Genomic DNA, 27,984 nt, shown 5'->3' with positions numbered 1-27,984 from the left:
AACAGAAAATCTGTTATTAAACGTTTTACACTTTAAAATGTAACAAGATGATAAAAACAAATCATTTTCTAAACAAATGATTCTCTACAAATAATAACTGAACTTCATTTATCTTTATTAATCACAAGTTTAATTAGAATATTTAAAGCATTAGCAAATAACAAACTTCTTACATCATTAAATACATAAACATATAAGAAATAAACCTGTAATAAATGTAAATCTATAAATATTTACTTTTAAAGTGACATTATCATGTAAATACAAAACATACCAATAAAAGTCATGTTGATTCTTATTATACTGACCCAGTTCAGGGTCAAAGGTCAGCGAAATGCCATCATAAACAAACAGGCAGAACCAACATTGTATGAAAATGTTTGGGGTCAAAGGTCACCGGATGCCTCTGTAAAATAATTTCTGCTGTTTATGAATAAAAAGATTCAAGAGGGAGAAAATTAAAGATTGATTTGAGTTTTTATCTCATTTAAAGAAACAAATATTAATGAAGAATCAATCATAATATTTAATAATTTCCATTTTGTTACCAGAAACTGGAAGATTAAAGTTTCACTCTGATGTTTTTGTTTCATAATTCATTTTATCTGTTGATTTATTTTAATACTTAAATGGTTTTCAGTTTTAAATGTTGGAATTTAAAGTTTATTGATCTCTGAGATTTATTATTATTATCCTACTGGAAACATTTTACCGTTTATTGTAATAATTTCTGGGAGGATTTTTGTCCATTTTTATGTTTTTTTTTCAATAATTCTGATTTTCAAACTGGCAGAAAGTTTTCACACCCTGCTGAACCAAAACTGATCAATAATCAATAGTGAGTCAGACTGATGGCTCTCTGGAAGGTTCTGGTTCGGCTGGTCCAGAACCAGAACCTGCTTGGTGGTGGCGGTGTGATGCTGTGGGTTCAGGTTGTGGTTCTGCTGGGCCCGGTTCCCTGGTTCTGCTGGGCGTCACGCTGCGGCTGCAGGATTTGCATGCAGCTCATTTGTTTACCGCTGTTTACCGGATTCAAATGGACCTGTCGGCGCTGGCAGCAGAGCGGTTCTGGATAGAATCGGACCTGGCCGCTCAGCTTTCCTCCTCTCGGATTCAGGATCGTTTTCAGAAGATTCTCGTCTCGTCTCCGGATCTGACCCGGAATGGTTCCAGGATCCGGTTCTTCACCTGCTCTGATCCCAGTTTGATTCAGAACCACTGGAGGTTCTGGTTCTGGAGGTCCGGTTTGCTGAGCGGGGATGGAGAGCGTGAAGGACGACGGCGTGTTCCTCCACACCTTCAGGACGGTTCCGAGCCCCAGGCCCAGCAGAGCCGACAATGTGGGGGCGGAGCCTGCCGGGCCGGCAGAACCGGACCAGGAGAACCGGGCCGGTCTAACGGGCCTGGCCGACATCGAGTTCCGCATTCAGCAGCTGCACAGCCGCCGGTTCCTGCTGCTGAAGATGCAGCGCTGCACCAAGAAGGACGAGCAGAACAGAACCGGAACCGCAGAGGAACGTGAGTTACCCAAACAGAACCCGACAGAACCCAACAGAACCAGCTGGTTCTGGAAGTCCAAACAGCTGAAGCAGGAGTTCTGATCCAGGTTCTTCAGATGGAAACGAGTTTAGAGTTAAAACTGTTTTTAGTTTCTGTTTGTTTTCATCTTTTAGTTCGTTGTGAAAAAGTTCAGAGTCTGAAGCCTTCCAACGACCGGAACCGGTCCAGCTAGACCAGAACCGGGTCCACGTAGACCAGGTCCCGGTTCTGGTCTACGTGGACCCGGTCGTTAGCCGTGCAGCCAGGTTGTGTGGAGCCCCCTACTGGCCTGGAGGCCTAACACAGCAGCTGGGTTTGCTTATCCCTCTGGCTGGCTCTGCCTCTGCTTCCATTGTGCTTGTTGAAGCCAGACGTTGTCTGTGTGAGTGCTGACCTTGCTGTGACCTTGCTGTGACCTTTCTGCTGCCAGTGATCAGTGAGGATGAAGATGAGGATGACGAGCTGCGGGCCGTGCAGACGGAGCTGGAGGAGCTGCAGGCCAGGAAGGAGGAGCTGCAGCGAAGCGGCGTCACCTTCACGGCCGGCGCCCAAGGAGGCAGGTTTCCTCTGCCACCCCCTGCTGTCTGCACTGCAACTCACACACCTGACCTCTGACCTCTGACCTCTTCAGATCGCACAGCGCAGCGGCCGTCCTACAAGGAGACGCCGCGCGGAGGAATCTACATGCTGCCGCCGCCGCCGGGCGGGGGGGCGGCCGCTGCTGCAGACAGAGCGAGTGACGACGCCCTGCCAGGTGAGGAACACCTGGAATACCTGGAATACCTGGAATACCTGGAGCCAACAGAAGGAAATAATTATTGATCTCAAACAGAAATAGTTTATTGGTCGACCAGCTGCTCCATCCAGTTTAAATATTACTAAATATAAATGTAACTGTAAACAATCTAATTATTTTCTAATGTTTCACTGTTTGATGCTTTTATTTTGGCGGGAAGCGGAGCGGCTGGGAAGGACAGCCGGACTCACCAGGTGTCCATCTTGTGGAGAGCTGGTCGTCACGGAAACCCACAGCGCTGTCAGCGAAAGCATGTGGCTGCTCTGCTTCCTGTGCTCCATGGTGGGGTGAGTTATGATCATTATTACACTAAATATGAAATCAATCAGTTATTACTGCAAATAATCACTATATTAAATAGTGTCGTCAATTTTATGTTAAATATTATTTAGAATAATTATCCTACTGTTAATATCTAATTATATTAAATATGACCGTAAATAACAAATACTATTGAATGATGATTAGTGAATAATAATATCACTTTTATTATATTACTATTAATAATTTCCATATTAAATACTGTTAATACTAAATATTGCTGTGAATAATGATACATATAATAATAATATTAACGTTCTCCTCCAGCTGTGTGGCTGGTTGTTGTCTCGTCCCGTTCCACATGAAGCGTCTCAAGAACGTTCATCACCTCTGCCCTCAGTGCCGCCACCAGATCCACACCTACAAGCTGCTCTGACCGGGAACTATTCACGCCGGGAACTATCCACACCGGGAACTATTCACACCGGGAACTATTCACACCGGGAACTATCCACACCGGGAACTATTCACACCGGGAACTATTCACACCGGGAACTATTCACACCGGGAACTATTCACACCGGGAACTATTCACACCGGGAACTATTCACACCGGGAACTATTCACACCGGGAACTATCCACACCGGGAACTATTCACACCGGGAACTATCCACACCGGGAACTATCCACACCGGGAACTATCCACACCGGGAACTATTCACACCGGGAACTATTCACACCGGGAACTATCCACACCGGGAACTATTCACACCGGGAACTATCCACACCGGGAACTATCCACACACTATTCTCCCCCACATTGAAAATCTGAATAGTGTGGTGTGCATTTGTGTTTTCATCGTCTTCCACCATCTTTTTGCTGCAGTTCTTTGGAAAACAGCCGACTCTCAGTCAGATGGGATAAAATCAGCTCCCCGCAGCATCATGCAGCCGCTGCCGTGCTTCAGACTGGGAGACAAATCCGAACACAAACTGCTTCCGTTTGGTTTCACTTTTCAGGAAGCGCTCTACTCTGTGGTGGACAAACGCTGCAGGCTGTGATGTGGCTAAACGGGGCGAATAGAGGCTCTGTGTTCGCTGGACCCGGATTGGACCGGGTCCAGCTGTTTATTTCCTCTGACAGTTTGAGCTTCTGTTTGGACATCTGGAGGAAACGATCGGCCGTCATATCTCATCATTTCATCTAACAGGCAAATGCAGCAGTGGGACGTTGACATTACGCAACATTTACTGCAGTTTTACTCAGTTTGCTGCCTGTTGGTGCCGAAGGCTTGACTCACTGATTAAACACCAGCAGCTTCATTTACTGAGGATCAGAGCCGCTGGTGGTGATGCAGGTCACCGCCTGGATTAATGTCATGTTCCAGAGTTCATGTGGGAAAAAGCTTTTAATTTATGTAAAAATCCCCTCAAATCCTGAGCAGCTCTCGCTGTGACACACTGAGTGTGTGTGTGTGTGTGTGTGTGTTTAATGAGCGCAGCAGAAATGCAAAGCAGGATCAGAGGAAACAGAAACTTTCTGCTTTCAGAAACAGCTGCAGGAAACATCAAGCTGCGATCAGACGGCAGAGTTCAGCTGCTCTGAACGTTTTCTGGTCATAAAGTTTCAAAAATTATCTTAATTAATTTGGGTCATTTAGAAAAAATAAGAGAAAAAAACAAGTTTATTATTCAAGGCTATATTTTCACCAAGTTATTTGTTCCTTTATTAAGGTCAGTTGCTAAAGATTTGGTTACTATTTGGTGGCAAATTTAGTTTGAAGCTAAATTAATGTAGTTTACCAACAAAATATTTAGCTTCAAACTAAACATTTCATTTGAAACTAATTATTTTGCTTAGAGATAAATACTTAGCTCCAAATTAAATATTTGTTAGCAAGCGAAATATTTAGCTAATTTGCAAATTCACTTACCAATAATACCATTAATAAAACTACCAAAAATAAAAGTTGGGTTTTACAAATCTCTTCATGTTACCGTTTTATTAAAGTCTATTTGACCTAAAACAAAGTTTGAATCGTTTTAAAGCAAATATAGACGTTTATTAAGATGAATGCTTTATTCAGTCCGCTCATCGCAAAGAATTTGTTTTAGCTAATTAGCTACATCAGAAACTATGAATAATTAACCGTTATTATTTCATTACAGACTGAATGACCCAAATTATTGGTGTTAAGTTTTGAATGTGTATTGATTAAAAAAAAAAAAAAAGGACCAGACGGGAAAAGAACCGAACCTTGGGACCGGATCTGACTGACTGGGTGGAAACTGGGAATCAGAACGTTGCAGTGGTTTCAGGGCCAGCAGCACTCGGTCAGATTTAAATGTTGTGGTCAGACATTAGAAAAGCTGTGGAGTCAAATGAAGCTAAACTCTGTAGAGAAGAGCGGCTCGCCTTTCCTCCACATCAGTCTGAGGTTTTACTCGCCTGCAGATCAGGCTGAGTTTCTGTTTCACCGCAGAGTCACTTCTCTTTCAGACATTAAACCGCAGATATGAAATATTCTGAAATATAGAGACGATGAGTAAACAGGACCCGAGTCAAACAGCCCAGGGCCTCCACACCACCAGGGGCCCCAAGCTAGCATGATTAATCATTAATTATTCAGATACATTTATGACATACATTAATTTCATTCATACATACTCCAGCCGTCTTCCCACAGAATGATGCTGCCACCACCAAGTCAAACTAACCTGCTTCCATTATTTCTGATTTATTCCAAAACATTTATGTTAAATTATGTATAAATAACTTGTTTCTTTATGCAGTGATATTTGTGTTTCTAATCTTTACTGGTTGGATGACGACATAGTGGTGCCGAACAGAACCAGTCGGGTCCATTTCTCCCAGTCAAAAACACCAGGATGAGTTGGACAAAGGGAAACTGGGTTTATACTGGTCAGACTGGTTAAACTGGGAGCATCATGGCCTGAGCTCTAAACTCCACCATGTTTGTGGAGCTGATTTCTGTTTTCCATGTTGGGAAACTTTCGTTACCAAAACGGCTTTTTACTTTCACCTCGAACCGAAACGGATAAACTTCAACCTGGGATCAGAAGCAAACACTCACAGTAAACTCACTTTTATTAACACATAAGAGCATACTGTACTCATTTATACACATCTCTCAGCGTATTTACAAAATAACGAGCCCATGGATGGTACACATGTATAAAAATATGCATTACATCTATAGAAATATGTACACAATGTGCAAAACATATGGCATTCCAACAGGAGGCGTGGCATGGGCACTGGAGGTCAAGATGGCCGACATCAGCTGATCCGCTCAGATATGAAACCGCATTTCTGCCTCAGAAGAAGACGGCAGGAAGTGGCGGAGCAGCTGTTATTGATTGAGTCGTCCTCGCCTGCTGCGGATCGCCTGGTCCGCAGGAAGTCAACCGGGTGTCCAAACTTATGGCGCGGGGGCCAAAAATGTCTCCAGGTGTCACAAACATTTTAGTGTTTTTGCAAAAACTTTCATGTTTTTATTTTTGCCAGAATCTAAACGTGACAGCCGTCACATTTCAAGCAAGTGATAAATTACTGTAGATTTAAAACAAAGTTTTTGCAGGTCTGCCAGATTTAAAAAGAAATAAAATTTAAAAAATTGTATTAAATTTTTTTCAGGTTGATCATGTTTTTCTACATCGTTTGTCTCTTTATGGCTCACTTTTGCTTTATTTTGAAAAGTCTACAGTTTAGTGAAAGTGATTGTACAAATTAAATTTAAAGCAAAAACTTGTGTTGCAGTTTTTCCATTTTAATATCTTATATTATCCATGTGTTTGTGAAACTTTATTTTAAATCTGTTTGAAATCTGGACTACTGACCGCTGATTAAAGGTTCCAAGGGCCACAAGTGGCCCCCGAGCCGCACTTTGGACACCCTGAAGTAAACAGCAGAAAGATTAACAGGAAGTCCTCAGAGTCATCCAACCAATCAGAGGAGAGAAAGAACTAAACAGCTGCTCGATGAGTTTGGAATAAATCCACAGCAAGGTGATGAAGAGGAGGAAACCAACCAATCAGGTTAGAGCAGACGGTCGCCCTCTAGTGTTCGTCTACAGAACTGCAGGAAAAACCGCGTCAATCAGCAAATTTACCTGCAGCTCAACATTCAGGTGAGGAAATGGAAACATGGAGAGGCCGACCCAACATGGCAACCCGGTGACCCAACATGGCAACCCGGTGGTTCTGTTAGCTGGACCCAAAACATGCAGAGAGAGAGAGACGGACATGCAGAGGAACAGGGCTGCTCCTAACGGTAACATGCTTCCCTCACACACACACACACACACACCCCAACACACACACACATGCAAAAGTATTCAAACTACTTCAGCTGTCACGGTACAACCATTAACTACAGTAGTTTGTTCACAGGATCATTTGTTTGTTAAAACGATAAAATGAGTTGATATGTTTTCTAATAAGTTCCTCAACAATAGATTCAAAATGTCAAGTTTTTTTTGGTTGTTTTACCTCATGGAACATTTTAATTTTCCTAAAGAGTGTGTGTGTGTGTGTGTGTGTGTGTGTGTGTGTGTGTGCAAAGTTTCCTTCGTTGTTTTTCCATCAAGCATTTGACTAAAAAGCAACAAGTCGTTTTCCCTCTGCTGCCTCCCAACCTGCCTTCGCTCTGCTTTTTTAGCCTTTCTTTCAACATACCCATAATCTACAGATTATTAATCTGGTCAACTGGTCTTTCAATGCAATTGATAGATTTTTGTGCTGCCTGCTTGTCCTGCAGGAACAGGCCTGGACTCATGATGGGGTTTCTGCTGTTTGGAGCTGGAGGATTCCTGGCCGACCGGCCGACACTCAGACCGACAGACGCAGGCCGGATGGGATTTTGCAGCCCAGTGGGACGGACTCCATCTTGGAGAAGTTACCAGTTTCGGTCCGGCAGGAACGACCACAATAATCTGGATGATTGGAGTGAAGAGAGGAGCACCGGTGGGACTGTAGGGCAGAAATATAAAATCTACTCAGCCTAAAGCATTTCCTGGGTCGCTGGGTTCCTGGACTCTGTGTTTGGACACAGATCAACTCTGACCTCTCTGCCTTTCTCTGCCTCATGGCCGAATGGTTTTCCTGTCGTTTCTGTCTGTTTAGTTCATTACTTTTAGAAACGGTGGAGTAATTATTACTTTAGACCAACATTTAGTTTGATACTTTTAACATCGGAGCCAGACGTAGAGAAACTCCTGGTAGTTTACAAAGTTAGAATCAAACATGGAGAAAAAACATTTAGTTTTATCAGAACAAGACTAGTTTAGAAATTATGGATTCTTATTCTTATTAAACACGGAAAAAAATGTAGTTTTAAGCTTTTACATTTTTTGTTTGTTGTTTCATTTTATATTTCCTCTAATTCATATGAAACACTTACAGAAATGCTTGATAGAAAAACAATTGATCATATTGTCATTTCTTTTTATGCTTCCCTTTATTATGGTTTCATGATTTTTTCCCTCATAATTATTTTATTTTTCCACCAGAAAAATAAAAACTTTCTGTTTCACTTGATCTTGACTTTTTAAACAGACTGAAATCTTTGAGCTGCTGTAATAATCGGAGCCGTTGGAGACACGGCGGTGGCAGCATCATGCCACGGAGGTCAGAACCTGCTCACATCTGATCTGGAACAACTTTTTCATCTAGAACTTTGATATGAGAGAAACCGACTGCAGCTGCACAGGGTGTGAATACTTTGGCAGAAAATCACCTTACAGGCCACCGTAGCTTTGACTTTCTGTTGGTCGTCTCGCAACGAAGCAAACCGGGTCACCAGAACCTTCTCAGTCTCTGGTTTCTCATCAGGAGGAAGAAGCTGCCGTTTTCGGGTCGGCGTCTTTAGAACTACATTCAGTTGGCGAGCGGACCGCTGTGTCTCCATGGCAACCAGGCGGCGTTCACATTGGTTTGTTCTGAGGGGAAGCGGCGCTTCTTTAGTGCATAGTTCTGATCCAGACGGACGAGAGGAGACGGGCGGTTCTGATGGGACCAAACTGAACCGGACCGGGTTGGAGAACCCAGAAGAACCCGGTGGCTCTGTCCGGGTCCAAACCGTATTTACAGGAACCTTCCTCCTCGTCTTCATTCGGTTCCAGTAGAATCCTGACTTCAGGAAGTTGAAGCCCGTTTGGGTCGGCGGTTCTGGTCGGGTCAGTCAAAGTGCAGCTGCATGTCGTGCGGCTCCAGGAACTCGGCAGGGAACCCGGCGGGCCCCGGGGGTGCGGGGCCCTCCAGCCACTCCATGCCGTCCAGGTTCGGGTCGAACAGCGCCAGGCTCAGCGCCGACCCGGCCGGGTCGGAGAAGGACAGGTCCGTGGTATCCATGGGAACGAACGGGTCGGCCAGTTGGCTCCGCAGCTCCTCCATCAAGCCCCGGGTCCGCGGGTCCGACGCCGGTGCCGTCTCCGCCAGCGTCCGCTCCAAGAAGGCCTCCAGCTGGCCGTCCAGACCCGGTGGGTCCAGAACCGGCGGGCCCAGCTGGACCCGAGGCGGCGAGCGGGACAGCGCCGAGCCCACAGGAAGCATAGTGATGCTCGCCGTCACCGGGTGAGTCTTAGTCAGAGCGCCGGCGGCGTCCTGAGGCAGGAAGGGAGGGATTTCTGAGAGGAGAGGAAGAAGAAACGTCAACATGGAGACAATCAGATTATTACAATATTAATCAGATTATTACAATATTAATCAGATTATTACAATATTAATCAGATTATTACAATATTAATCAGATTATTAAAATCTTGTCTCCTCTCATAAAAGTTTATTTTTGATGAGTTTTATTTCTTGTAAACTGAAAGTTTGTCATGTTAATAAATTTTATCTCATAGTGCAAAAGTTTCCCGTTTTATTAATTTTTATATTTCACTATAACGTGAAATTTTCTCATTACAAAAATTATTTACCTGAATTTATGTCCAACTTCAGCTTCTAAACACTTTCATACCATCCAGGTTAAAGTTATGATTTTAAGTTAAGATGTTTAAAATCTACATTTTATATTCATTTATTTGGACATTTAAATTTCCTCACCTCCACTCTCCACCAGGATGTCGAACAAATCATCCATGTGCTGGCTGGTTGCCGTGGGAACCTGAACAGAAACAACATTTATTCGTCCACCAGACTGGAATAAACCGGTGTTTGCTCCAGAACCGGAACCAAGGAAGCGGACCCAGAGAGGTCAGAACCGTTCTTCAGTCGCACCCAGTCTGGGTTTCTGTGCAGTAAAATTTTAGGCTGGCACAATAAAAAACATGAAAACGAATTAAAATAAATAAATGTCCCAACATGTTTATTCCCGTGTGAAGAAAGCATCTTTCTCTGACTTGGACCTGGTCATCTGGGGGCCCGGGGCCCCTGCCGGCCCCCTCTTAGGGTCGCCCCTGGATAAAATGTAGCAAAGCCTAAAATCTCGAGAGTCCAGATGAGCCGTTGTCATGGTGACCAGCGGCCACTCAACTTTATGCTCAGCTACCCAGCGTTTACCAGATTCTCCTCATTGGCTGAGCAGAATCGGACCGGGTCGGGTTCTGGAGGGACCGGAACATCACCAGCCGGGTCTCGTGGTACGTTACAAAAGTGTAGTTTCAGATAACCGTCGTCCTTCAGAACCGGGTCGGACCTCACCTGGCCGGCGGCCTGCAGGCTGCGGCTCTGCTTCACGGCGTCTTCGTAGCGGGGCGGCTCCCTGGTCGGCTGCAGGACGAAGGTCTGCTGCGGGGGGAGAGGCAGAGGAAGGCCGGGCCGGATCAGAACCAGAACCAGCAGCGGCTCGGACCCAGCAGGAGGTCGGCGGGTCGGTACCTTGCTCAGTGGGCCGTTGGCCGCCTGGTGGTTGGGGGACGTGTGGGGAGACGCTCTGCTCTCTGGAGAACTCTGCAGGAAGCGCTGAGGGTTGGGCTCGGTCCGGTTCTGGTTCCCCAGAGTGGCCGGGCCGCTGCACAGCGTCAGAGTCTGGAGGAGAAGGTTCCATCAAAGACTGGTTCTAGTTCCATCACGGTTCTACTGGGCCGTAGCGGCTCAGACTGACCTGCAGCAGTGGCGGCTGCTGATTGGCTGAGACCTCCATGTTGGCGCTCTGCAGCTGAGGAAGAGGGTTCTGGACCAGACCCGGACCGGAGGACGGCACCGGGAGGACCGGCTGACAAACACAGGAGGTAACTTTACTCAAAACCAGAACCAGAACTTCTCCACATCTAGTTACTTTACATCTGGACAGTAAATATATTTATCACAATAAACACGTGATCGATATCAACCGATAATATTACTGATAGAACGTTCAATAGTTTCACTGATCCAGAACCGCACAGCATTCTGGGAGATGTATGCAGAGAAAAGCCTTTAGCCGTCAGCCTCTCATTGCTAGCTAAGCTAGCTCCAACTAACTGACTCGCTCTCTGGTTGCTTAGCAACACCCAGGCGCAGCAGTTTCAGGTTTCCCCTCTTTACCTCAAAACTAAAAAACTGAAAACTAAAAAACAGAGAAAACTAAATGTCAGCAAACCAGTTTGGCTGCATTTCAAATATTTAAAGGGAAACAATTATAAAAACATTCTTATTGGGAAATATTTATTTTAGATGTAAAAACCTAATACTGCAGGTTATTTAGTTTTTATAAATTTCAATAAAATATTGTCACAGGAATGTCGCCATGTTGTTCACACTGCAATGCATTCTGGGTAAACGACGTGTAACGGTCCAACTGCCTGGCTCCTCCAGCCAAACAGTGATGAGTAACATTATTAAGTCTTTTTAATCTGAACCGGAGCGAATTGAAACCGATCAGAACAATAAGAGGTGATGAGGAGGAGGAGCAAACGGAGGAAGAGGAAGAGTTGGCCGTACAGCTGCTGCTGCCTGAGTGAAACCGACACGTCAGAAAACTGGCTGGGTTCTACTGCTGCTTATTTCCTGGCTGACATAAAGATGCTGCTTGTTTTAAATAACTTTATTACAGAAAACGTTGAACATAAAACTACAAAAATGAGTTTGAAGTGTCTCATTTGCATTTAAAGAGACGGCATCAAAACGAGTGGCTCTCAGGTCAGGGGTCAAAGTGGAGCCTGTGGAGCTAAAATAACCCGAAATTCAAACCAAAGCATCGCAGTTCAGCTTGAACTAGACCACCAATGATGATTTAAATGTGAGAAAGAAAAATTTAATAACAGGATGCTTGTCCTTTAGGCAGCTTTAGGGCCGCTAACAAGCTACAGCGTTCCTACCTGCAGACTGATGGCGCCGCTGTTCGGTAGCTGGATGGCGCCGCTGTTCGGTAGCGAGACCGGGACAAAGATCTGGGTTGTGGTCTGGCCCGTTGCGGTCAGCAGCGCCTGCGGCTGACCCAGGACCCCGGCAGGGTGGCTGATGAAGAACTGCTGCAGGCCAGGGGCTGCGGGCTGGCCCTGGGGCACCGGCGGGGGGCCGGTCCGGTTCTGGATTTGAGCGATGATCTGGGTTTGGGTCTGGAGCTGCAGCGGCTTCCCGGCCGACAACGTCACGTCCTCCAGCTTCACCACCTGGGGCCTCAGGACTGCGGCGCCAGAGGAGCAGCTGGACAGAACCGGGCCCTCCATCTTCACGGCGCTGGAGCTCAGAACCGGGTCGGCCTGGCCCCTCTTCTCCACCTCCAGCTGCATCTTGAGCTCCTCCACCAGCCGCTGCTCCTGCTCCAGCTTCCTCATCAGATCCTCAATCTGCCGCTGCTTCTCATGCAGCCGCCGGTCCCGCTCCTCCGGCCGGGGCGAACCGGAACCAGAACCCGGCTGGGCTTCGGCCTCAGACATGCTGACGTCCGGCTGCAGAGCGGCCGGGTCCGAGGGGATCGGCGAGTTAGGCGGGGTGGAGCACATCCTCTCCGACGCCGCCTGCTGGACTGGAAGAAGGACAGCAGGCGCGGTGGCGGAGGAAGCGGAGGAAGAGACCTCCATGGGAACGGAGGAGGCGGCGGTGGATGTGGGAACACTGGGCGGAGCCAGCAGGGAGGAGTTTTCCTGGAACGGCTTCAGTCTCTCTATCAGGTCCGTTTTGGTTCCGGAAACCGGCAGACCGCGCAGCTTCAGCTCCAGCTTCAGCTCTGCCACCTGGAAACAGGCAGAAATATTCACACCCTGAAAACTTCACAGCTGCAGCAGCTCAGGTCAACGTTTACCGGATCACTGGTTACTGAGATAAAATATAATATTCTTGTTTTGAGTCCATTTTCTTGTTTATAATTCAAATCCGCCTGAAACTAATTAACTTTGTAAATAACACTGGAAAACATAAACAACCAAACCTACAGAGAAAACAGAAATAAAAAAACAAACTGAAAGCAGAAATAAAGTGGATTCTGAAGTTTATTAATCATCAGAATGGAAGTTTTATAGCTCATTTTAATTTATCATGGGATTAATTGAGTCATTGTTTATTGCAACAGATTAAGAGGAGCTGAAATGTGAAGAAAATAATTCACTGAATAAAATCTGAAAAGTTTACTTGTGAGGTTTTCCTCTCTGAACATTCTTCACTGTAAAACAACTTAAACTCAGTTTTCAACTCTAAACTATAAATAAGTTTTTTTAATGTACTAGCTTAGACTACACAGTTTATACACCATTAAAGATTTTATTGCATTTTTATTCCTGACAGGAACCTTTGTCTTCATACGTTGCTGGTACGTCCTTAAATCCGACGCACAACTACATCTGCTAACAACAGCGATGGAAGCTGCCTCTCTGGTCCATCTGGGGTTAATTTCTGACTCTAAATGATCTGATTGGACAATGGATAAGAGCTATGTAGTGTTCACGTTGTGCTAACAGCAGTTAGCCTAGCACTGAAGCTTTGCTAGCCTAAAATAGCATCTGGATGCTAATATGTAGCAGCTAATGCTAATGTTAGCGTCCACAGTCCAGAAATATCTCTGATGTTCAGATCTGATATTTATTCAATAATGTAGCAGAAAAATGGGTTTGAATTGAAAATGTTGCTTATTTTTGTCTCTAGTTTTTGACTAAAATACAATTAATTACAGACTTAAAATGAACTGGATTAAAAATTGTAACTGATTCCCAACAGTATTTTAACCTAAACCATCCCATAATATCTCTGGTTGAATGTTTGTTCATTCACCATTTGCTTCACAGTTCAGCTCCACTTTGTTTAAATAAATCATTTTGTGTGTCTAATGTGAGTAAATCTGGTAGAAACTAGAAGAGGGATGAATATTTCTGCAGGTGTGTGGATACCTTCATCTCGTCCAGGTTGGCTGGCAGGACTCCTGGCTTGCGATTGGCCAGCAGGTTGTTGGGTCGTGGCAGCGCGGGCGGCGCCGGGGGGCCGGTGGGCAGAGACACTACGATGGAGGCGGGGCGGGCGCCGACGCCGCTGCTCTGACTCTCCGCCGCCGGCCTGCAGCAGGACAGCAAGAGGAGATTTTTTATTATTTATGTTCCATATCACTGGATCAGAAACATACAAAGAATCTGAAAAGGGAGGCCATGTCAACATTACGACAAACATCTCCGCTCCAAGGGTTTCACATTTCAGTAGGATGGAAAAAGGTTCAATTAAAATATTATTGCTGTCTTTATTATTATTACAACAGGAGAAAACAGGAAGTAGGTTAGCTATGCTAGCTTGACTTTGATAACTTTAACATGTTGCTGCAGTTTGGTGTGTTTTGGTTAAGTTAGCAATAAAATAAGAACACACACACACACACACACACACACCGTCTCTCTGATTCAATCAAATTTAATTTGATTGATTAAATTAGCTAATCAATAAACCACCACTGTGTTCAGGCTGATCATAAAAACTGCAGAACTGAAAACATTTTTCTGTTTATTTTATGTCACTGTAAATATATTTTACTTTATCTTACAATTCAAACATTTTTGTTTGAGCTGATGTTGTGTAACTGTTTATCGGTTTACATACAGGAACAAAATAACAGTTTAAGCCACATTTTACAGAAATTGGATTAGAATCCATCTGGTCAGGATGCCTCCTGGACGCCTCCCTGGTGAGGTGTTCCGGGCACGTCCCACCGGGAGGAGGCCCCGGGGAAGACCCAGGACACGCTGGAGGGACTATGTCTCTCGGCTGGCCTGGGAACGCCTCGGGATTCCCCCGGAAGAGCTGGAAGAAGTGGCTGGGGAGAGGGAAGTCTGGGCCTCCCTTCTGAAGCTGCTACCCCCGCGACCCGACCTCGGATAAGCGGAAGAAGATGGATGGATGGATTAGAAATGAATTAAAAAATGTTAAAATCTCTGCCAGATGTTCAGAACAGTCTTATGTTTTTCTCTAAAACTAAAGTCTTAGAGAAAAAGACCTTAGTCTTAGTAAAACCTAGCACCAAAGACAGCAATAATATTTTAATTGAACCTTTTTCCATCCTACTGAAATATGAAACCCTTGGAGCAGAGATGTTTGTCGTAATGTTGACATAGAATAGTCAAAACTAGCACCTTCAGCAATATTTAATAATTATTGATTTGATGCGTGGTAATGGCTGCAGTTGTGTGTATCTAGCTTTAGCGGCTAACCGGTTCTGTTCAGTCCAGTAACACATGTGGATGGATGTCGTATTAATAAACCAATACCTGTGTGTGTGTGTGTGTGTGTGTATGTGTGTGCGGTCCCCTACTTGAGCGGCGCCGGCAGGATGGTCTGGTAGTTGTAGTGCTGCTGCTGCTGACTGAGGATCTGCAGCTGCAGGAAGAGCTGCTGCTGCTGCAGCAGGCGGGCGTACGACGAGTCCATGGGCGGCTCGCCGACGTCCTGCTTCTGGTCCGGCGGGACGTACTGGTGGTACTTCAGCTTCTTCACGCGCGACTTGGCCTCTCTGCCCTTCTTGCTGCGGCTTTTCTCAGACAGACTTTTCTGTTGGCTTTGCTGGAATTTTATCAGAAAAGAAACTGAATAAACTGACATGCAACAGGATTCACACAAAACGTTCTTAAAGTGTTAAAAATAATAACTATAAAGATAATAATAATAATAATAATGATAATAATAATATATTGTACAAGGCAGTGCAATAACAATGTTATTTAATTTAAAAAGTCAAAAGAGTCGAACAGCGAACACAGCAGACTATCGCCATGACGACGCTGTGCTGCTCCGTCACATTCAATCCTATAAAAACAAACTCAAGTTTACGACGAGTTCACTGTAAAACACAAAACTACACCAGGTATTTGTCTAAATATATTGTTACACAGAAAATAAAACTAATTTAAGTAACTTTTCAGAAGCTTTTTAGAGTCAATACTTAATTAGTATTGATTTTTTTAAAAAGTATTAGTTTCATTGACAGATTATTCCCTTCATATAGGTGAAATAATCTGTCAATTAAATTACATTTTTATCAACATTCCAAGAATTATTGACTGAAAATAACCTTTATATCTTACTGAAACGTTACTTGTGAGAAGGTTTTGCATTATTTTTAGTGTAATAAGATATTTTCATCAGAAACTAGACAACAACACCGGGTAGGGTTTTGTGTTTTTACAGTGAGCTCATCATAAGTCATATTTAAAATCTTTACAGTGATCTGATTGGCTGTCCTCGCTCCAGGTGCGTTTGTTTTGCTTCAGGGGAGCAGGAGCGTCGTTCTCACCTTGACCAGAGTCGGCCCCGGTTTGGAAGCAGCCGGCGTGGCGGTGGGCGGGGCATGCTGGACAGGTGGACAGGTGAGAGGCTGCTCATTGGCTGAGGGCGGCTTTGGGAAGTTTGTGCTTGGAAGAGGCTGAAGCAGCAGAAAAAGAGTTGAAATAAACATGAGTAAATCCACCTGAAACCAGCAGGAGGCGCTCCGACTCTTACCTGCAGCATGGCGATGGCAGGCAGTACTGCGGGCGCCGGGCATGGGGGCGGGGTTTCCGGGACTCTGCTGTCTCCAGGTGAGGGGGCGGAGCCCTGAGACTCCTGGCTGGCCGGTTGCTCCGGAGACACGGCGTCGTAGCAACCGTCCTCCTCCAGAACCTTGGGGTAATTGACCTGGCCCACTGTGGGTCAGCAGCAGAGCCGTCAGTTTGGGCCGCGCCCAGCGGGGAGTCCCGGCGGCGGCGGCGGCTCACCTATGATGGCCTCCTTGAGGCTGGACGCCACCGGCAGGATGTTCTTCTCCACCAGCTCCATGGGGCCGGGCCGCTGGGCGATCTTCTCGTTCAGGTTGTCGGCCAGCCGCGCCCGCTTCAACTTCATCTGGGTCGCCTGCAGCGACGGCTCCGCCCCCGTCTCTGCAGGGGGAGGAGCCAAAACGTCACGGACTCAGACAAACAGAAACGGCAACGCATCACACTAAACAAAGATGGAGGACAGCAGCACCTTGCAGGATGTGCATCCGGACCAACTCGGCGCGCTCCGGCCGGCTGCGGATCTTATGCTTCAGGAAGTTCTCCGTCTGAAAACAAGCCGGGATGTCAGCAAACGTTTCACCTGGTTCATCTATTACTGGAATAACAACCAACTAATTTATAATCGACTTTTTACTGGAGCATAAAGAGGCTAAAACAGCTGAATGAACAAATGAAGCCAAAACTGAACAGAGAAATATAAACGTTTAAGATAAAAATCTATAAATTTGTTCCACCAGAACTCCTGAAGTTCAGCTTCAGCTTCACATTCTGGAAAATCTCCTATTAATCATCTGTAGCCATTCAATTATTAATCAATAATAATCTCCAGATCAGTTCTGCTCTGAATGCAGGGGAATCCTTCGCTTCAAACTTTATTACATTTTAGCCAAGAAATATTTTTTATTCCAATAAAGGAATTGATTTATTATTTACATCTTTTATCTATTTCTAATATTGTATAATAAGACTCAAGTGGTTAAATGGCCCCATTAATCATCACAATAATTGATTACTAACAATATTAGACAAACTTATGAGCTCAGCTTTAATAAATTAATAAAATCTCTAATAAAAGATGCAGATCTTCAGAACTTCTGCTGATTGAGGTTTTCTTTAAAATGCATCTAAATCACAGAAACAGCTTCAAACTAATACTATTATCAATAATGACCAATAATTTATCTCCATCCATTTCAGACATGAAAATAAAACCAGAATTCCCCTAAAGAGATTTTATATCACAATAATAAAATGTCTGACGCTTTCTATCAGCGGCGGCCATATTGGATAGTGAAGTCAGAGTTTCCATGGTTTCGTTCTGAGCAGAACTCTGAAGCGTTCAGCGTTCAGGAGGCGGTGTGGACTATTCCTCACCCTGGCTCGCTCCAGGCTGCGGATCTGGCCGTGGAACGCTGCTGGACTCTTCAGAGCTGCGACACAAACACAGAGTTCAGTTCTCCTTGTCGTCTTGCGGCAGCCGGCCTGGAAGACGTTTACCGACTCGGACCTGAGCGGGCGGCGGCGGCGTTACTCACGCGGCATGATGCCCTGGTCCACCAGCTGCTCCCGGGTCCGCCGCTGCTGCAGCCGCAGCTGCAGGACTGCAGGGAGACAGAGACGCGTCATGAAGCAGCAGCCACAGAGCGACACGGGCAACAGGAAGCTGGCGCTCAGGGCCAGAGCAAACGGTAACCATGGAAATGCATCACCGCAGGCCGGACGCCGCTCAGCCGAGAGCCGCTTAGAGGCCATAAACCAGGGGTGTTCAAAGCGCGGCCCGGGGGCCGTCTGTGGCCCTTCAACTGATTCTGGGTGGTCCTTAATCAGAACCCAACAGTAATCTAAACTTGGTTTGGAAGTTCAGGCAGAAAATACTGATTTAAAATCAATGTTTCAAAACAAACAAACAAAAAACAGACAAGATATTAAAATAAAAAATGTAAGATGAAACAAAACTAATTCATAAAAACAACCAGTTTACTAAAATAGAGACTTGGGCATTCCCAGTTAAAGTTTTTAAAATAGGGGCGCTGTGGTGCTGCGGGGTTCAGGCCTCAGGCCTCCATGCCGCCGCAAGTTTGATTCCCGGCCAGGCAACCTTTAGCCCCGTGTCTCCCTGTTCTTTCTTTACCTCCTTTCCTGTCGATTCACTATCAAATAAAGGCCACCAGAGCCAATAAAACCTTAAAACCAATGTTTTCAAAATAAAGCTGGAGTGACACGAAAAGAAAACGTAGAGAAACATCAACCTGAAAAGAAACAGAACCGCGACAAGGAAACGGGCCGCACAGCTCAGCTCACACATTAACTCAGGCCTAGTCAAAGTATGCAGGGCAACGTTTTCCCAACAGACTTCCTGTCGGCGGAAATGTTCTGCTGCTCGGCTCCACAAACACATCGTGACCTTTGACCCAGGAGAGAGGGATGACCTCACAGATCTGGAATGACAAACAACGTCTGGCACAAACTTGGAAAAACACGAGCAACAGAGGGGCAACGGGGGGTGAACAAGAGGGGCAACAGAGGGAGGTCAGAGGGGGGCAATAGAAAATGTTATAATGTTCTCCTCAGCCCTCCTGGTTGTCTGCATAGTCTCATCATGACACTGGTCAAGCTGCTCTCACATTGACCTCTGCAGTGTCATATAACAGCAGGAGCTCCTCGATCCTGGAGACCATCGAAATGTTTCTTCCCAACCCAGAACTTATCTGCCCCTTTAGCACCAAAGAACAACCCCCTGTCCTTAACGACAGACGAATGGCCAGACCATCTGTGTTGGGCTACAGAATCCCTGGTTCATCTCAATCAGGGATTCACACCTCTAGTCCAATCAAGTCTCTCTTCTCTGACCAGAACCTATAAAAGGAACCGGATCCACTGTTGGTCAGAGCAGACAGACGGACTCCTTTCATTCTGTGAATCTGTTCTCACCTTGCAACGGTTTAATACATTTCTTATTTCTTCTCATCCAGACTCTTGTTAAAGTCATTTCTGCCATGACAGGGGCAACGGAGAGGCAACTGAGGGGCAACAGAGAGGTAACGGCACAGTAACTCGACTTCAGGAGGAACAGCCGTCTGTCCACAGACTTATCTGCTAGGATTTCCTGTGTTTGGTGCCCCTCCCCACCCTGTTGCTGCTTCATCCTGACTCCACGCTGAAGGCGCAGCGATGCAAACGGCACTGTAGCCGCCAGAGACAGAAACTCTCCTCACGTGGTTCAAACCCTGCTGACTCAATGACCTTAAATCAACAATAAAAACATCTAAACGACCAGAAGGAAAATATGGTGGAAGAACGGAGGGATCCTACAATTAAAAATGGTAATCAAGTCCCACCACTATTACTTTGACTTTTCCTCCAATCAGCACATACTTAGCATCAGGTTGCTGTGAGAATGTGAGACTTTGAGCTGCTTCCTTTCACTGCTGCAACATCCAATAAAACCACTGACAGGCAGAAACATCCTGATCTGGTGGATCAGAAACCAAGAACTGGAGCAGAAATTACATCCACTAGTTAAAATGTTTTTTTCTTTAACTGGTTTTATTTGTCTGAAGTGATTTCCTCCACATGTGATGAATGCCAGGCAGACTGGCTCTCCTCAGAGTACTTTTAAACCTCTGGGTAGGTAGCATGTCTGCTAGGTTCTCTCTGCTGCCTCTCAGCACACCATTTCTCCTGACTTCCTAATACTGTTGCACTCTCTCTGTCGTTCAGCTAAATTAATCACTTCTTCTCTTTCTCAGCTGCAGGCTGTCGTTCTTTCCTTTACATTTTTTCTTTCTACATATTTTTCAGCTACAGTCATGAAAATTAATGCGACCACAGCGAGCCACACGGTCCAACGCAATTTAAAAGAAAAGCTGCTTTTTTTTTTTTAAACACAGAGATGATGGCTTCAGATTTAGGAGGCCAAAGACTCTGCAGCATGAGCGCATGATACCGTTTGCTATTTTTAAACGCATTACAACTGATCTGCTAAAACACAAACCCTTACCAGACATTTCTGTTTTTAAAGGTTCTGTTGGCCTTTATCTGGAGGTACTTCTCCAGGAAACAGGGTAATGAGAGGAGGAAGACATGCAGCAAATGTCGCCAGGCCGGGAATCGAACCTGTGACCACCGTCACGAGGACTAAGGCCTCAATACGTGTTTCACGCTTTTCCCCTGCACCACCATGGCGCCACTGTTTCTGTTTCTACTGCAAACATCTTAGTGCACTAGAAATAAGACTTTAACTTTACAGTAAAATACAGGAGCTTGTTTTGAGTCAGTAAATCCTTAATAGTGATAAAAGAGCAGATTATTTCACTTATAAGGAGAAAATGTTATAAGTGAAACATAATCAGTGTAATTAGAAGTTTTAAAATCAATATTAAGGAATTATTAAGATAATTTATAAGTCTCCTATAGGAGAAATCAGTCTAGGAAGCAGGAGCAAAAACGACAGAACAACAATAAGAACAGGACAAATAGCCATAAATAAAAACATTAAAATACATAAAAACACAAACACAACCATTTCCATTCACATACAATCCATCCTCTTCATGCTGCTCTTCATCATCTGGGCCTCCTGACCGAAAACTGAAGACAAGATCTTGTAACTTGTTGAAAAGTTTCCTGTAAGTTAGTTTTGTCTTATTCTAAGTGCGTTAAGATGCTTGTGTTAAAAACGAGGCAGATATTTGGTTTTGTGATTTTGCAGTGAAGGATCCAGAACAAACATTACAGATCAGACCTGAAACACAGAGAAGGACAGAAAGTTCTGATCCAGAAGCTGCACTGCAGATTTTAATCTCTATGAAAATAAATAATCTGACAGGACGGTTTGAGTGGAGCTCGGTCCGACCTGCGGCGGTTTTTAATGGGACGATCCCTCAGCGGGAGAAACGCTCCACCAGTCAAACTAACACAGGAGACCGAGTCCAGCGCCGCTGGTTTCCATGGTTTCAGGAGGATTTATTGAGCGTCGTCATTTCTGCTGACAGCAGCAGAGGAGCCGCCAACATGGCGACACATCAGCACCTGCGTGGTCGCCGCCGCAGAGAGGGGCTCTGCTGGGAAACTACCACTCACACTTTCCACTGGTGGGACGCTGCCAGTCTGCCTCGGAGAACTGGGAGAACTGGGATTAAACTGGCCAATCAGATCGAGGCGCGCCGTAATGACCCGGATCTCTGCCGGCCATCTGAGCCCTGATCAGAACCAGACGGGTTCAAACACTGGAGGAGTCTGGCAAGGCTAATGATGATGATGATGATGATGGCCTTGTATAAAGCCAAGATGGCTGCTGGAGGAGACGTTAGGTCAACATGCAGCCGATTGTTTTCAGAAATAATAATAATATTGCAGCATGAGCGCATGATACCGTTTGCTATTTTTAAACGCATCATCGTCGTCAGTGCTGCAGCAGCATCATCGTCGCTGCTGCTGCAGCATCATCGTCGCTGCTGCAGAGCGTGTTCTCACCGTTCTTGCGCTCGTTGAGCGGCGGCAGGTTCTGCGTGGGCTGCAGCGACAGCTCCTCCATCTCGTGGGTCACCGCCTCGCTCTGTGGACTCGGCACCAGCAGGCTGGATATCCCACAATCCCCCTCTGCTGCGAGCTTCTGCCGGGACACCCAGGGCTCCATCCTGCCTCAGGAGGGGGGTGGCCGGGGAGAGCGAGAGAGAGCGGTCTGGGTCTCCGGCCCTTTAAGCAAGGCAGCCTGCAGGGAGAAGACATGTCAACAGGAAGTAGAAACTGTGTTTGGAGAGAAGCAGCTTCATGTTCCTTTTTTCCTCAAAGCTGCAGTAACTTTTATAAAAAACATTTTTTACACATTTATTAAATCTGACTCCATGTTGTTGCGGTTTAATATGAAACAGATCTCTGAGAAGCTGCTGCCTGTAGGAATGAACCAAAAACAACCAATCAGAGCCAGGGGCTTGGTTTAGCACATGACATCACTAAGCCCCACCCCCTGGCTCTGATTGGCTCAGGACAAACTTTCCAGTTTAGATTTTGGTGACAAAGGTTGGTGGACTAAATGAAACTCAGAAGGTCTGATTTTATTTTTAGTGACCAAGTTGATAAAGTTTATCATTCAGTCCCATGTTTTTAGTTTGTGTATTTTCATTTATTTATTTGTTTTTTCTTTTGCATTATTCTATTGTTTGTTCTGATCTTTGTAATCTTTCCAGGGGAAATAAAGTTTAAATTATTGTTTTATTTATCATAATGCACAGGTCTTCATATTTTTCTTAAGTATTGAAATGATAATGTTGTGGCTAAATGTTTTGTTAAATTTACCTCATTGGGAATCGATAAAGATAAACTAAAAAAGAAAGCAGATGTTAGAGACAGAGGCATCAGGAAGGAAGTTAAAGGTGTGAAAACAGGAAGCAGGAGGCGGAGCCACAAATAACCTGAAATATTTGGAGAATAATCGTTTGTTTTTCAGCAGCAGACGATGACATCATGATGACAACAGAAACTTTAAGAATAGAAACGGGTCAAGTTTCTTCCTGCCTCTGGCTGCAGAAACAGGAAGACGAACAATCAGCCAAAGATTAAAACAAACTCGCTCTGATTCAGATGAACGGAAAACAAACCGGAAAAGTCAAACACCAGAAGAAGAAAACTGATCAAACTGAGCGCTCAGCTTCCATCAGGCGGCGACAGCATCGCCCTAATGAGGCCCGCTGAGCGGCCAGTCAGGAATATTCAAATGAAATGCTGCTGCTGCTACAGGCGTTGAAGACGAGCAGGGAACAAAAGCCATGATGATGATGATGATGACAATGATGATGAAGCAGCACCTGGAAGCGCCGGGTGAAGCCAGTGAACACACAGAGCTGCAGCAGGGGCTGATGGGAAAGCTTCAATCAGCAGACAGCTGACTCAATCTAATGAGCATAACGGCTAAAAATTCAGTTAATGTTGGAAAAATAAAAGTTTAGGTTAAAGCTACGATCACACGCAGGAAAACCAGACTCAAATCCAACTTTTCACCCAAAACAAAAACCCTGAGCTGAGCTGACGGTTTTCATCACACTGTTACTCAACGGCAGTGTCTTCAGTCAGAGGCTTCTGCAGCGCCGCTGCAACACTGACCTCTACAGGACACCGCCTCTTCGTGATGGGCGTTACGGTTAATTTAGTAGTATTTAGTATTTTTGAGCTGAACAGCTCGCAGTAAATATTTTATGTTCAAACCATTTCCAACTTTTAATTTTTTGGTGGTTTTTATAAATTTGATCCATTAATCATTAATGTTTTAATGATTCTGTGGGTCAGAACCTGGACCCTCTGGAACCGGTCCAGGTTCCAGAGGGGGTCCAGGTCCGGGTCCACAGGTCTGTATTCAAACCACTGATTCATATCTGGTTCAATAATAACATCCAAACTCCAGTGAGCAGGATTCATAATCATTCATAATCATTGTTTCAGTCATGTTGGGAGCATCAACATAAGAAGTTTTAACTGGATGAACTGGTCCAATCACATTAGCTTCTCCTCTCATCCATTCATAACGTTCTGATTACCTGAAACCACAGGAAAAACATGCTTTTATTTTAGAACTGGATCTTCTGCTAAAGGAAATAAAACATTTATTTTGAAAGGAATAAAATGTGTCTATTTAAGCTGGTTAAACTTAAGAAAGAAATGACTCCATGATATTTGGGTTAACTGGCAAATTTGGAGAAAATGACGTTCAATGATCAGATGAGAAGAATTTCACAAGAAAAGCAAAAAGAGGGAAAGAAATGAAGGGAGAGATCGGCAGCCATGTTGGATGGATGGATGTCAGCAGGCTGAGTGGAGGAGAGTGAGAAGGAGAGCTGGGATCCAGATGGCGGCGCAACGTGTTTATCTGACATCATCACCGCTCCCTGAACGCCACGCGCCGCGGCTTCATCTCAGACACAAATCAGCAGCAGCAGAAGAAGAAGAAGAATGATGCCTCAATGAGCTCACACCTGTAGGGAGGGTTCAGGTAACCAGCCGACACAGTGCTGCTGCAGCAGATGCAGCAACACGTGATCATTCAGCGTTCCTTCACCCTGAGTGTGTTTGATGTTTCAGAGCGAAGCCTGAGGCCACGCCCACACCGCCCAGGGCGACGCCCACACCACCATCAATCATCATCAGAGACGGTCATAAATCTACATCACCTGATCTGATCAACGTCACAAAAACAGAGAAGATGTGACTGATTGATTATTACTTTACTCATTGATCGGCACATTCTGCAGAATTGTTACTTAAGCTTCATTTATGCTAATTAAAAAAGCAAATAAGTTAAAAATCCAATTATTTTTTAAAAATGAGAAATTCAATATTTTATTTATTTTGATTCAATATCAGCATTCCTTTAGTGAATGATGAATCTGCAACTAAAACATTATTCTAACATGAGAAAAACTGATCATCCATACAGAGCAGAGCTGATCAGTTATTGATTAACTGATCAATAACTGGATGAAAAGTGATTAATATGAGATTATTTTACAGAAGTTGAACCAGGAGAAGCTAAAACTGAACTAGAGGAGAACAGATTTACAGATAAATTATTTTTTCACTTTAAATTCTAAATGTTTGTATTTTTTGTAAAGTTTTGGCTTCATTTCTGCTCAGAATAATTTTCAGATGCTCAATACGAAAGTTAATGATTAATGGATTACTGAAGTAGTTTTATTTTTACTCGGTTATTGTTTCGTTTCATTTGCAGCTGTCCAGTCAAATCTTTGAGGGAGTTCAAGATTAGGGTGATGGTGCTGAGTCCTGCAGAAAGATGAAGGTCAGTGATGGTTTCTGATGATGACTGAGCAGTTTCATTATTTTAAATGTTTATCAGCATTTCTGAATAAAAACAAATGATTCGTTTTTAGAAGCAGAAATCCTCTGAAGGGTTTCTGACCACTGGACAGATGCTAAGTCTCATTTCCTGTCAGAAACAGGAAATATAAATAGAAATCTGAATATTTGGATTCTGACTGTGTATGTAAAGCGTTGGAATTAGAGCTGAACAAGGTCGTAATTCAGCTCAGAGTGTGTCTGGTTCCTCTCCCATGGCCTAATCAAAGCTCGCACTAGTCCAGCAAAATGAAAGAGGTTTCAGATCCGCCACACAAAAACAAAAATCCCTGAAAATTAATCTCAGATGGAGAAACAGAAAACTGGGCTCCATGGCAACAACAGACCAATATTTCATAATAATGACTTCAACGAAGAGCGGGTTCAAAACGAGGAAATGAGAGCAATAACAGACAGGCGTCTCCACAACAGCAACACAGGGAAGGAGGTCAAAGGTCAGCAAACAGGCCTGGATGAGAGGAATGCCAGAGATAAAGACCCAGAAAGAAAGAATCAACAAACTGCCGACACGTCCAGATTAATAATCACTCAGAAATAAAAACGCACGGCATATGAAGAGGAAGAACGTTCAAATCTGTGGATTTAAATAATCTATCATCTGTGAGACAGGAGAACAGCTCTGGAGATGCTGAGCTGATCACAGGAAGCAGAGATGAAGCAGAAATGTCCTACTTAAAGCTCAGACTGAATCTTTATCTGGTAGAAAATCACAGTTCAAACTGAGAGACACTAAAACGGAAAGATACATTTAAATTTTATTCATATTATTAAAAATCTGGCCTTTTTCCAGAAGAAGCAAGGCACCTCAGCTCATTGCCTCAGAAACAGCCTTCAGTGTGGAGGTTTAAGCCGAGGAACGCTAGCTGTTAGCATCATCAGTGACGGGAGAAACAGGATGATTTGGAGGCGAGTCGCCTGTTTGTTCAGGCTGACCTACAACTAGACTTTAATATTTACACTTTCTGAGGCTTTGTATTAATTTTATCCAGATATTTAAAAAGATAATACCGCATGATGTCACTTCCTGCCTGATACATTAAAGCGCATTTTATCATTTACCTGGAGCACACTGAAGACTGCTTCATAAGGGGAGGAGGAACTTTTTCACACAACCTGTTAGCTTAGCATACAGTCCAAACCTCTGGAGAACAAACCAGCCACTTGACAACCAGGTGAGGTTTCTCTGAGCTGAGTGACATCACCGTGGGACCGCTGGTGGGAGTGGGATAAGCTACCACTGACTAGCTACTTTAAACCTGACAGGTGAGACTCAAACCGCCAGGTGTCAAAGGTAAAGCGGCGACTGTCATTTCCAGGAAAACGTCCCACGGTAGTGAGCCCACTCTCCCACGCGCCCCCGGGTGGTTTCTCCCCACGCTCGCCTCCTGTCGCGCAGTGTCACATCCCGACCCGTTCCCCAACAACAACCTCCTCTGGTTAGCTCCAGTTAGCTCACTCAGGCTAGCAGGCTAAAAACAAGCCAGAACCGGCCCGGCTAGTGGGCTCCTACCGAACTCTGTCGACTCGAAAGCAGAACCCATCCGAGCCGTGGATCAGGACATGTCCATCGGGCTGGAGCAGATTTTTCTTTTCCTGCCTTCTCAATACGAGGCTGAAGTTTATTTCGCGGAGTAAAATGGCTGCGCCTCGTCTGGCTCCGGGATGCAGTGACGTCAAGACGTTGGAGGGGGGGGAAGAGGGCGTGGCCTCCTCGTATGGATTCAAAGCCCGCAGGGATTCACACTTAAAAAATAAAACTAAGGTTATTTAAACACACGGTTCGGCAAAAGAAGAATTAAAGACGATGCTAAACTGAATTTACAAAACTTCATAATCAGATTTAACTAAAATACAGGCGCGGCCGTAATTAGACCGGAGCAAAAATGCAAATGTTGCTTTTTGTAAAAGCTGTTTTACTTCAACATACTTTTAAACAAGCAAAACCAAAAAGTAACCATCCAAGAAATGATGGGAGTAAAAAGTATTTGATAAAAAGGCAAATCAAGTATTCAGTAACTGATCATATTTAAAGACAATGTCATCAGACAAAATAAAAATGTAAAGTTATGTGCAAATGTTGGTTTTTAAAAACAAAAAAAAAATCCAGACATTTTAAAGAAAATTTGGTTGTGGTGTCTATTTTTTTATTTTTGCTTTTGATCTTAAAATTTTAATATCTTCAAAATTCTTCATTTCATTCTATATTTAAAGAGATCGACAAGGCGTGCGTGGTGGCGTAGCGGTTAGCGCGACCCATATTTGGAAGCCTCGAGTCCTCGACGCGGCCGTCGCAGGTTCGACTCCCGGACCCAACGACATTTGCTGCATGTCTTCCCCCCGTTTCCTGTCAGCCCACTATCATATAAGGGACACTAGAGCCCACAAAAAGACCCTGGAGGGGTAAAAACATTAATTCATCTTATTATTTTCAACATGAGCATAAAATTAGAAGTTATTGGTTTGTGACATTTTAAATAGAAGGTAACAGCCTTGGTTCCAGGGTTCCAAGCTTTATCCATCCATCCATCCATTTTCTGTTCACCCTTGTCCCTAATGGGGTCGGGAGGGTTGCTGGTGCCCATCTCCAGCTACGTTCCGGGCGAGAGGCGGGGTACACCCTGGACAGGTCG

General features: G+C 44.6%; 2 protein-coding genes across 3 annotated transcripts; one reads left to right on the top strand and one right to left on the bottom strand.

Annotated features, from left to right (window-relative positions):
• Positions 1-182: 182 nt before the first annotated feature.
• On the top strand, positions 183-6,652 carry LOC114154744 (uncharacterized). Its single transcript, XM_028034109.1, has 5 exons — positions 183-1,518; positions 1,970-2,095; positions 2,171-2,293; positions 2,496-2,622; positions 2,924-6,652. Exons 1-5 carry the CDS (start codon positions 1,260-1,262, stop codon positions 3,030-3,032), a joined length of 744 nt encoding a protein of 247 aa, XP_027889910.1. The 5' UTR covers positions 183-1,259; the 3' UTR covers positions 3,033-6,652.
• On the bottom strand, positions 5,692-27,032 carry mrtfba (myocardin related transcription factor Ba). 2 transcript variants are annotated; one of them, XM_028034031.1, is made up of 16 exons: positions 26,865-27,032; positions 21,965-22,202; positions 18,025-18,090; positions 17,864-17,919; positions 16,959-17,034; positions 16,709-16,870; positions 16,455-16,636; positions 16,249-16,377; positions 15,271-15,518; positions 13,868-14,030; positions 11,864-12,721; positions 10,669-10,779; positions 10,443-10,592; positions 10,266-10,352; positions 9,669-9,729; positions 5,692-9,244 (listed from the first exon to the last, which is right to left on the bottom strand). In XM_028034031.1, the coding sequence occupies exons 2-16, from the start codon at positions 22,125-22,127 to the stop codon at positions 8,796-8,798; spliced, it is 2,961 nt and encodes a 986-aa protein (XP_027889832.1). In that variant the 5' UTR covers positions 22,128-22,202; positions 26,865-27,032; the 3' UTR covers positions 5,692-8,795. The 2 variants fall into 2 exon arrangements, with proteins under 2 accessions (XP_027889832.1, XP_027889840.1); XM_028034039.1 differs by having other exon boundaries at positions 10,266-10,349.
• Between the last annotated feature and the right edge of the window lie 952 nt (positions 27,033-27,984).

The sequence above is a fragment of the Xiphophorus couchianus genome, chromosome 2 (assembly GCF_001444195.1).
Source record: "Xiphophorus couchianus chromosome 2, X_couchianus-1.0, whole genome shotgun sequence".
NCBI classification, from domain to species: Eukaryota; Metazoa; Chordata; class Actinopteri; order Cyprinodontiformes; family Poeciliidae; genus Xiphophorus; species Xiphophorus couchianus.
This window is presented reverse-complemented; position numbering and strand designations above follow the sequence as displayed.

Coding starts and splice junctions, on each gene's coding strand:
- LOC114154744 (XM_028034109.1), top strand. CDS start 1,260: ATGGAGAGCGTGAAGGACGACGGCGTGTTCCTCCACACCTTCAGGACG. Junction 1,519..1,969: donor AACCGGAACCGCAGAGGAAC/GTGAGTTACCCA, acceptor TTCTGCTGCCAG/TGATCAGTGAGGATGAAGAT. Junction 2,096..2,170: donor CACGGCCGGCGCCCAAGGAG/GCAGGTTTCCTC, acceptor TGACCTCTTCAG/ATCGCACAGCGCAGCGGCCG.
- mrtfba (XM_028034031.1), bottom strand. CDS start 22,127: ATGGAGCCCTGGGTGTCCCGGCAGAAGCTCGCAGCAGAGGGGGATTGT. Junction 17,035..17,863: donor GCAGCCTGGAGCGAGCCAGG/GTGAGGAATAGT, acceptor GCTTGTTTTCAG/ACGGAGAACTTCCTGAAGCA. Junction 14,031..15,270: donor ATCCTGCCGGCGCCGCTCAA/GTAGGGGACCGC, acceptor GTCCTGCTGCAG/GCCGGCGGCGGAGAGTCAGA.